We start from the raw sequence: 13,472 nt of genomic DNA on the forward strand, positions 1-13,472 counted from the left end.
AACAAAGAGACTGTTTGTTTTCTGGACACAAGTAGTTGAGGATGTGGCATTTCACTCCTGGCAATGATCATTAAGACACCCCCCCAAACTGGTATTCTGTTCTCTTCCTAGGAAGCATTGTTCAGTAATCAATGATCATGATTGGTGGCTTAATTAATCCCAGACTGTAGATAATAAAGAGGAGCAAGGTAGTAATGAGTATCATAATCTCTGATGGGGTTTGTGAGGTGGCAGTCGGTAGTTAGTAAGGAAATATATATTTTTCAATTGGTTTCATTTTTGCCTGACAGACTAAGGTGGCGCTACCTCTCCTAAAACTAAACCAACAAAAGACCTTGCTTGAGGGTGTGTTGGGTTGCAGCCAGATCCCTGACTAAGGATGCCATCACATGACATAATGTTCACATTGGATCAAGAGATGCTTCCAAAGGGACCTTTTAAAGTGGTCTTGGTCATACCGGTCCAGAAAAGAAAGAGAGCAGCTGAGTTGCTTGACCAAAAAGGTCTGGACTGGGCATGGAGGAGGGTTCGGCTGGTTCTTGATCTTATACACATCATCTGGTCGCTGGAAAATACAGCAGAAAACTCCACATCTGAAAATGCAGTCTAAAACCCTGTCTGAATCCTTACTGAATGATCGCTGTTGCTAGAAATTAAAACCTGCCTCGGTTTCCTTTTAAGGAGAAAAGCGGAATAACATATTTTAAATAAATAAATAAACTACCAGGCTACCAGACCTTCTTCTGTGGTGACACAGAGTAACATCTCAGTTCTAGAGGGAAGCTCAGTCCCCTGGACTGTGAAAACAACCCACCCCTTTAATCTGACAGGGAGCTGTAAAGAGTGTTCATCGATATGAAATTTCCAGGTCCCTATCAATAAGGTTTCAGGTCAGACTCAGAGATGAAAGAACCTTAGTTGCACTGGTTTGGTTACACTAGTCAATCATCTAAGTCTAGAAAAGAGCAGCCAAGTCTCTCTCCCTCCCTCCCCCTCCCCCATTACCCTCATCAGAGTTAACTGTTAGTTAGGCTGGATGAGTCTCATGGGAGTTACGCTCAAAGATCAGGAAAGCACGAATACAGAAAGAATAGTTGGGTATTTGGGGAAGCCTTTTACTCTTCCCCCCCCCCATGAGTCTAGTTGCTTTGATAGCATCGCATAAGGCAAAACACTGCTAGCTAGCTGTGGGATGCCAATAAGGCCTGAGTGTCATCACCTCTCGTAGTTTCCGTACACTATGAAAGCGTTGGGAAATCTGTTGGCTCTCCCAGATCATCTTAAAGTCTAATTCTTATAACCCGTAGCCAGTGTGGCTAGTTATAAGGGATGCATGGAGTTCAGCAGCATCTGGAGGGTGACAAATTTTCCATCCAGGTGAGAAAATAATTCTTTGTTCTATTTCCTTTCTTTCTCAAAGCAGTAAGTTCGATATGAGATGGGGACCTTTCCAGGAAGAAAATTCCAATACGCTGCCTTTTATTGACATTCAAAGGCATTTGGGCTTACAGTACTAGCTTTCCTGTTAATTCTGCTGCTGTTCTTTTATTATTATTTTAGAATTTTAATGAGATATTTTACTGTTGGGTGTTTCACTGTGTTAATTATGCAAATGTCCTTGTTTTGGTAAATCACACTGTTTGTTTCTTTTACTATAACTTTGTGGGTGTAGCCTGTCCTTTATTGCAATTAACTACGAAGGGCTTTTTTGATTGCCAAAAAATCCAAAGTGGGGGAAAAATCACATTAAAGCAGGAAATTATGATTGGAACTAAAGCACCCAAATAAAAGAAAATCTGACAAAAGAACAAACCCTCAAAATCCAAAGATGGCTTTATCATCCACCCTAAGTAAACATTACCACATAATCCCACCAGCCACCCTACATAGCACATCACTAGTGATGTGGAAGAGCTGAAACATAACACAGGCTTTAGTAGTATCAACAGGTCCAAACAGCAGTTTGGCAGTGCAATTCTTATCTGTAGTTATGCAACCTTAGCAGTCCAGTCTAACTGGTGTGTGTATTTGTGCAAAGACAATGCCAAGGATGCCCTCACTTCCAGCGATGGGCTGGGGAACCATTTAAGAAGCAGCAAATGCCAGACATGAAGACCCTATTTAAAAATGACGCCTATTCCCTAAGAGTATGGGTAGTAAATTCTGAAAAACTGTGCGAGGCCTTGAGGGTCACTTAGGGTGGAAAGAGAAGAAAGCGGAAGATCAGCTTCTGTCTGCCTCAAGAGGGAAACGCTTTGCCTCAGTTGGATTGCGCCTTAAGCCCATCACAATGGGGATTTAGTGCCACAAAAGTGAGACACGGCTGCCTGAAAACCCGCGCCTGCAGGAGGTGACGTTGAATGCCGCCCGGCGAGCTTCAACTTATCTGTGAACCCAAGGTCCCGGTCTCAAGCCCTCATCCACCCTGGCAGATTGGCTCCCACGGCAGGGACTCCTAGGGAAAACCCTTCTTCTCTTCGGACAGCAGGATTGGCCCGGCCCGGCCCGGCCCGGTTGCTTCTCGCGCAGGGCGCCGCACGTGCAAAACCCCGCTCGTGCGAAAGAAAGCCCAGAGTTGCGCCCGCGGTCCAGCGCCTGGGTCTCCTGACGGCCCCAGGCGGCGCCTTCGGCCGCGGGTTGTGTCCCCCGGCGGTCCGCGTGGCGGGCTGGCCCCGGCGCCTCTTGAGCGTCGGGCAGGCAGCAGCGAGAGGAGCCGCTTCCGGAGCCGGCTTGGGGGGTGGTGGCGGAAAGCCGCCGCCGCCTCCCGCAGAAAAAGCCCTTTTACACAGGTTTGGCCGGTTCAGCCCCCGAGGCGAAGGCGGACGCGAGGCGCCTCATTGGGCGGCCCCTCGGCAGCTGACTGGGGAAGGAGGGAGGAGAGAAAGGGAGAAAGAAAGAAAGAAAAAAGAAGCGAGCGAGGGAAGGAGGCAGGCAGGCCCGCCCGCCCGCTAATAAGCCGAGCGAGCGACTGACTGACCGACCGAGAGAGGGAATCTCGGCGGGGATGGCGAGGGAAGAGGAGACGTATTACGGCAAACACGGTAGGTGGTCGGCGCTGAGCCTTTGAAGCCCTGCTGTCTCCGTCGCCCCCGGGACAGGAGCAGGGAGAGGGGCCCGGCGGGGGGGGGGGCTTCAGCGGAAACTCGGCGAGGCGGGGCTCGGCTGGAGCGGGCGCGGCCTCCCTGCTCCTGGTCCAGAAAGGGAGCTCCGGCTTGGCCGCCCGTCGCCGAGGGACTCCCTCCAAGCGCGAGGCGCGCCCGGGGACGCCCTGCTCGGCCAGCCTGGCTCAGTCCGGGGGCGCCTTCCTGATTTGCCGCCGGAGACTGGAACTCTGCACACACAAAACTTGTACGAGATGCATCACGTGTGCTCTCTGTGCGTCATTCTCGCTGATCCTGAGAGGCGATTCATTTTAATGGCTCCGCGGTAACGAACACGAAAAGCTCCAAAAAGAGAAAAGCTTCGCGGCGGGCGGGCCAGGCGGTGTCGGAGCGGCCCTCCCGACCGTTGCCGGCGGGGCGCGGCCCCAAGGCGGGTCGTCGCCCACATGCTTCCAGTGCCGCGCTGCCTTTGCCTTCCGTACGTGTACAGCACTTGAGGCACAAAGGATACGGGTGTTATTGGACCCGAGCTGCCCGCCCTGCTCCGGCCTGGCTTGCAGGTGCCTTGCAAGAGTTTCTCCCAAACTCTTGGACTCTTCAGCCAGCAACAGCTGAGAGAGAGGCTCCGGCTCCGTGAAAGGAAACCCTTCGGATGCCCACGGAAGGGAGCCGCCGCTTGTAGGCCCAGCGGGAAGGCACCCAAAGGGAGCACGCGAGCTAAAAATAAACGTGGAAGGAGAAAAAAACTTGGGAGTGCCAGAGCCATATACTGTACATAATTTAAATTCTGTGGCGCCTCAAAACGGATTGTGAGCTCTTGGGGCGAAAAGATGACGAAAACAAATACTGTATATAGAGACTAAAAACACTACAGTAGTTCGGGGGAAGGGGCTGGAATAATGGGAAATACACTGTTGACTAAAACATCCGCAGAGCTAAACAAGGAAATAAATTTTTTAGCAGAAACCATAGGAAGAGTTTACTTCTCAGCCAACGGGGAGGGGGGGGCGATGTTTTCCCCAGGCCCATCAAAGTGGGATGAATCAGGAAAGGTCTGGCTGCAGGGAGTGAGCTATTGGGAGGATAACCAGCTGGAGGAATGTGCTTCCCTGGGAGGTGCCGATGAGCTATTAGCTGCAACCCTTCTACTGTGGGGGAAGGACGTGCCATTTACTGTATACACTCTTTAGCCCTATGTCCTCCTCCTCCCCCTCTTCCTCGCAGTGCAGTTACTGCCCAGGCCAGTTGGTAAGGGTTCTCAGTACAAAACAACCTGGCAGAGAATTAACCACTCAAGCAGGAGTTGCCCTTTAAGATAGAATATACCGTTTCTTCAAAAATAAGACCAAACCTAGTATTAATTTTCAGGATGCTTCTAATATAAGCCCTAACCCAAAAATAAGTCCCAGTTAATTCGAAACCCCGCCCTTCACCATTGTGCAGCAACCGGAAGATGACATGACTGTATTTGAATAAATGTAGATTGTTGTACATGAAAAAACAAACAAACAACATCCCCTGAAAATAAGCCCTAATGCAGTTTTTTGGAACAAAAATTAATATAAGACCCTGTCTTATTTTTGGGGAAACACGGTAGCGTCCTAAAATAGTAAGAGCAGAACTGTTCTGAGTGCATTCTCTAGGAAAACATGGCAACAGGGAGTTAGTTACAAATGCTGAGTGTTATTTGGAGCAATGGTGTGTAATGATTTGATTAATCATAATCACCCAAACAGTTACAACTCTCTTAAGTTGGCGGATGAAGCAGGTGGCATAACAGATATGCAGATGGAAAGCACCATTGGAAAAGAGGCATTCTCTCACTTTGCACGCACAGAAGGGTTACTTCTAGGATGATACCTGCTGTGACACGTGGGTTTGTCATCTAAAAACAGAGACAGTGTGGGTCTTGTTTCAGAAAAATACATGAATCATATTGCATCTCCAAAACAAAGCCATTTCTTTCCATGTGCAGACAGAGGAGCAGCAGATGGAAATGAGAGAGTGAGAATGAGAGAGCGCATATTAAACCTGGCTGACGAAGTTAGAGGATGTCTAACCAGGTCATGTTTCAACATAAATCAGGACAGTTCTTCAAAGACATTGAGGCATGTTTTACTCTCTTGTTTCTGAAACTTCAGCACCACTTCTGCTCTGTTTTAGCCTTGGTTTTATTTTGATGACAGCACTTTCAAAGAACTGCTGGAAAGCTCGGTGGTTTAGATCTCTGGCTGTGGAGCCAGAGGTTGGGATTCAATTCCCTGTTGTGCTTCCTTGGTAGAGGCTGGATCCTGTGATCCATAGGATCCCTTCCAGCTCCAAAGAGGACGTGGAGAGTATGAGACATGATGGAACTGATGTCAGCCAGATGTACTTAGAGTAGCTGAAATGTAATCACCCTGGATGAATTTCCTCCTTAGATTTTTTTAAGTGGCCAAGGTTGGATTAGTTTTTCTCTTTTTAGAAATAAGTTTGTTTGTGTGTGTGTGTGTGTGTACGCGCACACATGTAAAGATGCTGACAGGCTGAAATAAGGCTTGTAACAATTTTATTCTTAAGAACTTCAATGCCTTCTAGAGATGTACAGTGGCGGCTCGCTAGACAGTTACCCCGCATGACAGTTTTTTTCGCTAGACATTGACTTTTTGCGATCGCTATAGCGATTTACAAAACAGTGATTCCTATGGGGGAATTTCACTGGACAATGTTTGGTCTCTGCTTCGCAAACCGATTTTCGCTAGACGACAATTTTGACAGCTCCCTCTGCACTCGCAAAATTGGTGTTTTCGGGATCTAAGCTTCGCAAGACAGTGATTTAAACAGCTGATCAGCGGTTCGCAAAGCGGCTTTCCTATGGCCGATCTTCACTAGACAACGACGATTCTTCCCCATTGGAACACATTAAACAGGTTTCAATGTATTCCAATGGGGAAATGCTTTTCGCTAGACAATGATTTCGCTAAACAGCGATTTCAGTGGAACGTATTATCGTCTAGCAAGGCACCACTGTATTCTTTGCCTTCTTAGGCTATAAGCCCTTACTGTTCCTTTTTACTATTGAAGGAGTTTGTATTCTTGATAGATATGCTCCTGTCTTTCGGAGTGTGACTTAAACATTCTTTTTAATATTTTACTGCACTTACGTTCCTCTATTTTTGACAGTGTTTAGCTCCTTTATTTCAGCACTCTTATGTTTTATATTCAAGGACAACCTAAGTTCACTTTTCATATTTTTAAGCTTTTGAACCTACAGTACCCCTTTTTTCTTAGCTGTAAGGATGATATTTGCAAGATAAAGTGACATGACTGTGACTTCATAAAAGTCACATGTCTTTAATACTTTTGGATTTTACATTTTTATATGGAACCTAGAAGATGTAGAAATAAAATTTGTATAAAATTAACACATTTACAAATAAAAAGCATTCTGAAAGAAATGATATCAGCCTTTCATGAGGCTTGATTATAATTAATGTTAGATGGGTAGAATCGCAAAATAATCCCTGAAAGATGTTCAGGAGGAAAAATGTCATGCTTGCGTTCTTTCCCAGCATACAAAAGTGATTTCAGAGTTGCAGATCTCAGATTATGGCCTTCAGTTTGCTGGGGATTTCTCCCTTTCAGAAGAGGATATTATTTCAGTAAGGGTAAAATTACGCTAACAAGAATCTGTCTTTATTTGTAGCTAAGGTGTAACAGCATCTGGGCCCTTGCAAAGAGGGAATAATAGTATTGTTGTCAGAGAGGGCCTATCCCTTCCTGTATGTCTTGCCAGTTGGTGGAGCAAAATAAATGTCTACTGGAAAATTTCCTTTATCATCAGCTGGCTTATTTCTTCCAGATTGTCCTCAAAAACAGTTTAACATTTCTGGGTTTCCTTGGAAGTCCTGGTTTAATATTCTGTAAGATGTCTACCCTGCAGTAGAAATCAGCTGATATTCACACTAAAGTAAATTTGTTAGTCTTAATGGTGCTGAAATACATTTGTTTTTGGTTTCTTTTTGTTATGTATGCTGAAACTTGCTTGGGATGTTCGATAGGAGCTTTGCTGCAATTTTTAAAAATGAGATCTGCTTTGATTTCCCTTAATCTTGGGCATAAGCGGCTTTTTCCCCCCTTCAATGTGTAGAAAATTTATTTTGCACATGTTCAGAGATGCTGTCTTCTGTACTGTTATTTCATTTGTTACTTGCCCCCATCACTGTAGAATGTGGGCTATACACTTAAACATACAAATAAAATTGGGTTCCAGATTGAGAACAGATATTGAAAAGAGGCTGCTGGCTAAGCACAATAGGATGAAATAGAACTCGGGTTAGATACAGGCTCCTCTCTCCAGATTATTTCCAGTGAGACAATGTGTGTGTATTTCTCTTGTCTCTGAATATTTCTAGCAGGAGCCTAGAAGCATGAGCACAGAACTTGTTCTGCAACTTGGCTTCTTATCTTGCTGTTTAAAAGCTAGAGAGGAAGAAAAGGGAGCCTTTTTCTGCTCAGTGGGGGAAGGTGTCTTGGGTGTCTTACCCCTCTTACTTGCTCCTTGGTCGGGGCAGGAAAATTGCTAAAATATTTTGCTCCTTTCTACATATCTACCTAGTTCCCAGCATACCAAATAAATATCTCCAGAACAATTACTTGTTTGCCATTTCTTGTTATAGCTTGTATAACTCCTCTAATCATCTGCACCAGTATTAAATAATTTATCTGCTGGATTGCTCAGTGAGATGGAGCATCTGGCTGCAGAGCCAGGAATCCGGAGTTTGATTCCCCCTTGTGCCTTGTAGGAGAAGAGGCCAGCTTGTGTAGCATTGGGCAAGCTGCACAGTCCCAGGGTTGTTCCCAGAAGAACCACTTCTGAGTATTCAGAATCAATTTGTGTACATGGGGGAGGAAAGGAAGGGGAGCCCATTGGTGACTTTGAGCCTTTAGCATATAAAAAGCTGAAGAGTTTGCACTCAAATATGAAATTTATGCAAGAAGGAAACTAGATATCATGGAATAGCTTGGTGTGGGAGGCTTGTGTCTTAAAACTCCAGACTTTTGCACGGTAGACCTGGGGGTGGGGTGAGTCACAAAGCGGCAACAGAGAAGGAAAGTATAGGAGTGGTTCAAGGACGAAGGTATGACTGCGAGCAAAGGTGTGTACTAATGCTAAGAGTTTTAGGGGCTGGTCTCCTGTGGCTTGGCCTTTGGATTTAGCGAAACTTATAAAGGAGGATCATAAATAAGCCTCACAGATGAGATGGATTTTGAAGATGGCGGCAGTAGTTTCTCTCATCTCTACATCTCTGTGATGCCACTTATCATACCTGTGGAAATGTCCTATCTGATGCAACTATTTATAGTGCAGAGTTCCCCCTCCTGTACATTTGGCCATGGTTTCCATGTTTCTTGGATAAAAATACCAGAAAACAGTCTGACTGGAGATACCTGAGCATCTAAAAATGCACATTGAAGAAACATTTAACAGGTACAGCCTTTGTAGTTCATCCACTCTCTGAAGAGACCAGGAGAATAAAGAAGTTATTTGCCTAGCTGATGCAAAGGATGCTTGTCATGTCTGCTAAAGTGCAGTGCTGGCCAGATGTTACTGCTCTTAACCTATAATATAATGCCGCTGTCTGTTCACCTCCATGCATTCTGGAACAGGGGGAAAGAAGGCATAATCTGCCAGGAACCTTTTGCTTGGTTCCCAATGTATCACCCAGTTTCCAATTTCTTGCCATCTGAAATGTTGAACTCAATATTTTCTTTTCCTTCTTTCCTAGGGACACCTCAAAAATATGACCCAAGTTTCAAAGGCCCTATTTATGATAGGTAAGCTGTGAGCAGTTGGGCAGCTTCTGAGAAGGGCTTTTAGTATCATGCTGTGCTTTTTAAACATAATTGTTTGTTTACAATGCATTTTAATTCAACAGTATTTTAATATTATAATTTGTTTCATGGTATTTTATCCTTAGTTTTTAAACTATACATGTTTTTAATCTTGTTGTGAGTTACCTTCAGCCTTTGTTCTAGGAGAAACATGGGATATGAATTGGATCAATAAATGTATACATAAAGCAAGTAATCTGCTGGTGATACTACAGTGAATGTTCTCGTGTTGGTATAGCTATCTTCCCTATAATGTGTCAGGAGGAAGCAGCCCTTTACCAAGGGAGATCTCCACTCTTAGCCCTGCTTTTGGGCAAGTTAAGCTTCTGAAAATGCTGATCCTTGCACCCAAACACTTCTTCCTCATCAGGGTGTTTGAATGCCTTTGTGGTGTCATGTTGCAGTTCCAACCCTTTACCACTTCTTTAGCACTCCCATGCAACCTGCTGGCTTGTGAACTCTGAGGAATTAGAAGAAAGCCCATTCTTCCATGGCAAACATTCCTCTCCACAGACAAAAGCAAAATGTCTCCCCAAGAGTGACACATAACTTATTGTTCTGTCTGGAAGAGGTGTGAAGCATTTATACAAAGATATCCAGATGAATCTTTATATCTTTAAGTGCTAAGCTCTATTTGAGTTCCACACAAACAACCAAACTCTCCCCTGTGGAGGATCTTCCAGGGAAAAATGAGTGGGTCCCTCAGAGTTCACATGTCAGCAGCACCTTGCTGCACCTCAACTTCCATGAAGCCCAGTAGCCAGAGTTTTGTCTTTTTTACCATGTCCCTGGTAGGATGTTCCTTGGCATATTGCCCCTACCTTCTTGCAAAGGTACGCACACAAATAATCAGGGGCTGGGAAAGGAGCTTCTAAAGATAGTGGCCGGATTATGTAAATCCAGTTTAACGTTTACACCTGTGGTGTAAAGAATAATGGTATAACTGTTGTGTTAGTGGCTATTCCCCTCTCTAATAGCCACTAACTGACAAATCCTAGTCAAATTCCTAGTCCCCAAGCCAGACTTGGCACTTTACTAGCAGTTTGGCTGGGGACTAGTTGCTGGCTGTTCCCTGCTTCGAGTTATGCCATTGAACTTTTGCAGGTATAAATATTGGATTGGATCCTGCCCTATAGCTCCCGGAATTGCCCAGAAATCCGGCATAGCTGTAAGAGGTAAAAATTTTATCAGCACAGGGTAGTATATGCCACAGAAGATTGAAAATATTTAAATTCAAATTTTGCCAGTAATAGATAAATAAATTATTTATTGTTTCCTTTTAAGTGTTCCTTCATGGGGTGCATATCTGTTTCATCACCTTTGTTACCAAAATGGTGGCTGAAACCTAGTAGTAAGTCACAACTAGAAAAGGTAATCCATGGAACTTAAAAGAGGAGTTAACTCATGACATCCCCACTGGTTCAAAGGACCTGTTCTATCTGTAACTTTTTGCTGGATTTCTGTGGCTTTCCAAACCAATTACCAAAGGTTAGTAGTGTTGCTGTTTCACACAGATGTTATTTTAAAATAACCATGATTTTAAGAGACAGACTTCTGTTTTGTTTTTCAAATATGAATGAACGGTGGTGTAAAATATGTATTTGTAATATATGGAATGGAATCAAAGTACTCAGAAGGAAAAAAACTGTCCACTAATTAACTCCCTGTCTAAGACTGCTACAGATGCAGGTGAGAATTATGAGAACAAATAAGCTACAGATGGCTTGAACACATGGTTCAGACACAATTTCTGGAAGAGATCAAAGCAGAAACAAAACAAAAAACAAACTAGAGTCACTTCCTTTGTCTAATGGGAATGGTAAAATATGAATTTAGTGCCCTATCTTGTCATGACAGCCCTGATGAAACTAAGGAGTTTCAAGGAATTTCCTTCTGATTCTGACTAAAATTTTAAAAAGTTGTTGGGTTCTAGTACTTAAGAGTGCAAAAATACCACACTCTGTTTGAAAACTGGAATTATAAATCAGAAACATAGAATGTTTACAGACATACCTATAAATGAAAACTGTGCATCCTCCCCAGAGCTTGGAAATATTCTGGGTTGTTTTGGACTATTAATTGGCCATGCTGGTGTGGCATTCTGAAAGTTGTAGTCTAGAAAATAATTATTTCCGTGCTCTGGAAATTATTGCTTTGCATTTTGCACTTTTAAAAAAAAAGCCTCGTGGCGCAGTGGTTAAACCGCTGTACTGCAGCCAAAACTGTGCTCACGACCTGGGGTTCAATCCCAGGTAGCGGCTCAAGGTTGACTCAGCCTTCTATCCTTCCAAGGTCGGTAAAATGAGTACCCAGCTTGCTGGGGGGGGGCAATGTGTAGCCTGCATAATTAACTTGTAAACCGCCCAGAGAGTGCTTGAAGCACTATGGGGCGGTATATAAGCAGCACGCTTTGCTTTGCTTTTTACAGTGGATGGGTGGATTTGCCACCATTTTGGGTATAGAGTTGTTTTCTCCCACTCATTACCTGTGCTGCAGATGGACTCTTTTTTTAAAATTTAAATTAAGCAATTGAATTGTATGTGAGATACAATTACAAAATGCTTTGGATAGGCTTGAGCACTGGGCTGAAAACAATAAAATGAAATTTAGCAGGGATAAGTGCAAACATCTACACCCATGGAGTGGAACACATAGTTACAAGATGGGGGATACTTTGTTCAGTAATACTATGAATGCAAAAGATCTTGGAATTATTGTAGAGTGGTCTTTTAGACCAGATGGGCGGGGTATAAATCAAATAAATAAATAAATAAATAAATAAATAAATAAATAAATAAATAAATAAATAAATAAATAAATAAATAAATCACAAGCTTAATATGAGCTGACAATGCAGTGTGGCTGCAAAAAAGGCAAATGTGACTTTAGGGTGTATAAACAGAAGTATAGTCTCCTAATACCTCGAGATACTAATCCCCCTCTATTCAGCACTGGTTAGGCCTCCGTTAGAGTATTGTGTCCAGTTCTGGACCTTAAGAAGGATGTTAACAAATTGGAACAAATTCAGAGGAGGCCAACAAGGATGATCAGGAGACTGGAAACCAAGCGTTTTGAGAAAAGACTGAAAGAACTAGAGCTGTTCAGCCTTGAGAAAATAAGACTGAGGGGAGATAAGATAGCCCTTTTCAAATATTTGAAAGGTTGTCATAAAAAGGAGGTGCAGGATCTCTTCCCGATCTTTTCAGTTAGTGCCTAATTCTGTTTGGTTGAGGGTATCATTTTTTAAAAGCTGCAAATCTGCCCTGTGGAGAAGGAATTATGACCTCCTCCCCAAGCTACTGACCAGTTCTCGCTTGGGTTCAGAGGAATAGGAAATTGGGATTCTGGGGCAGTTCCTAATGGCTGTTTCATTTTCTGCTCAGGGGCTGCACGGATATCATCTGCTGCATCCTGCTCCTGGTTGCCATCGTGGGCTATGTTGCCGTGGGCGTCGTGGGTATGTATGCTGCAGCTCTTGTTCATTCGGTGGCTTTTAGGAAACAGCCATTTTGCTGAAGAGTGACTATTTCATGGTAGGGTGGAGAAGTGTAAGCTTTCAACAGGCACTAATGTGCATGGCTGTAAAAAACATGCAAAACCAATCAAAAGTAGATAAGGTGTTTAAAAGACTCTTCTTTCTTTAGTTCAGGAGTGGACAGCATGCTATTTGTGGCCCACATGCAACCCTTCCATGCCATTTTTATGAGCCCATTGCATCTCTGGGTCCCCAGTCATGCCAAATATTAAAAGTGGTTGGGGGCAATGTTTGCAATGTTTTGAGGGGCCACCAGAATGCAGCCCCTGCAATGCCCTCCTTTTTAAAAAAATAAATCTATTTTTCTGCAGAATAGAAGGCAGAGGGGGCTTTTTCAATTTAAATGAATGGTTAGGTCCATTTTTCACATAACAAAAATCCGTTGCAACAACCTTCCCAGTATCTGACCACTGTATTTTTATTTTTCACTTAAATTACCCGTGTCCCTCCATTTTGTGTCTTCTGTGCAGAGAAGAGTAACTTTAGTTTGCTCCATGTGGCCCTTATACAAACATTGCAATGGGCATTCTTCATTTAAAATCTCTGTCTTGGAAGGGCACCCCTTCGTCTACCAGCAAATCTGAAAAATGGCATTCAGTCAGTTTGAATTGCTCTGCTTTCAGCTACTCCACCAGTGCCTGATGGTGATGGTGGTGGCAGAATTGTCTAAAGTGTCCAACTGAAATTTAGGCAGTGACTGAGACATTTTGGCAGAGTAAACAGCCTGGACCTATTAAAGGGCATATAGGGAATTGGACTGAAGGCTGAAAGATGAATGGCAAGGGGGGTCCTGTGCGCCTCCTGAGAGAAGCCCCTTAAAGGTGGTCTTTCTTATATTTTTGAGTGCGAGCAGGTGGGTGTATTTGTGTGTATAGCATATATCCACAGCCATGACGGAGAATGACTTCCTTTATTTAATAAAGTCTACTGTAAATGTAAGGAATGCATATTTTCTATAAATA

General features: G+C 43.7%; 1 protein-coding gene across 4 annotated transcripts in view; it reads left to right on the forward strand.

Moving 5' to 3' along the window:
• SLC44A2 (solute carrier family 44 member 2 (CTL2 blood group)) overlaps positions 1-13,472 on the forward strand; it is a 54,700-nt gene that overhangs the window by 15,394 nt on the left and 25,834 nt on the right. For 2 of the 4 annotated variants that reach the window (XM_072991644.2, XM_078386668.1), the window contains exons 1-3: positions 2,857-3,041; positions 8,870-8,918; positions 12,359-12,432. In XM_072991644.2, the coding sequence (XP_072847745.2) occupies positions 3,005-3,041; positions 8,870-8,918; positions 12,359-12,432 (160 nt within the window). In that variant the 5' untranslated portion in view covers positions 2,857-3,004. Of the gene's footprint in view, positions 1-2,856; positions 3,042-8,869; positions 8,919-12,358; positions 12,433-13,472 lie in introns of those variants that run through there. The other 2 variants (XM_020791574.3, XM_020791575.3) reach the window with 1 other exon arrangement.

The sequence above is a fragment of the Pogona vitticeps genome, chromosome 2, assembly GCF_051106095.1.
Source record: "Pogona vitticeps strain Pit_001003342236 chromosome 2, PviZW2.1, whole genome shotgun sequence".
NCBI lineage: Eukaryota > Metazoa > Chordata > Lepidosauria > Squamata > Agamidae > Pogona > Pogona vitticeps.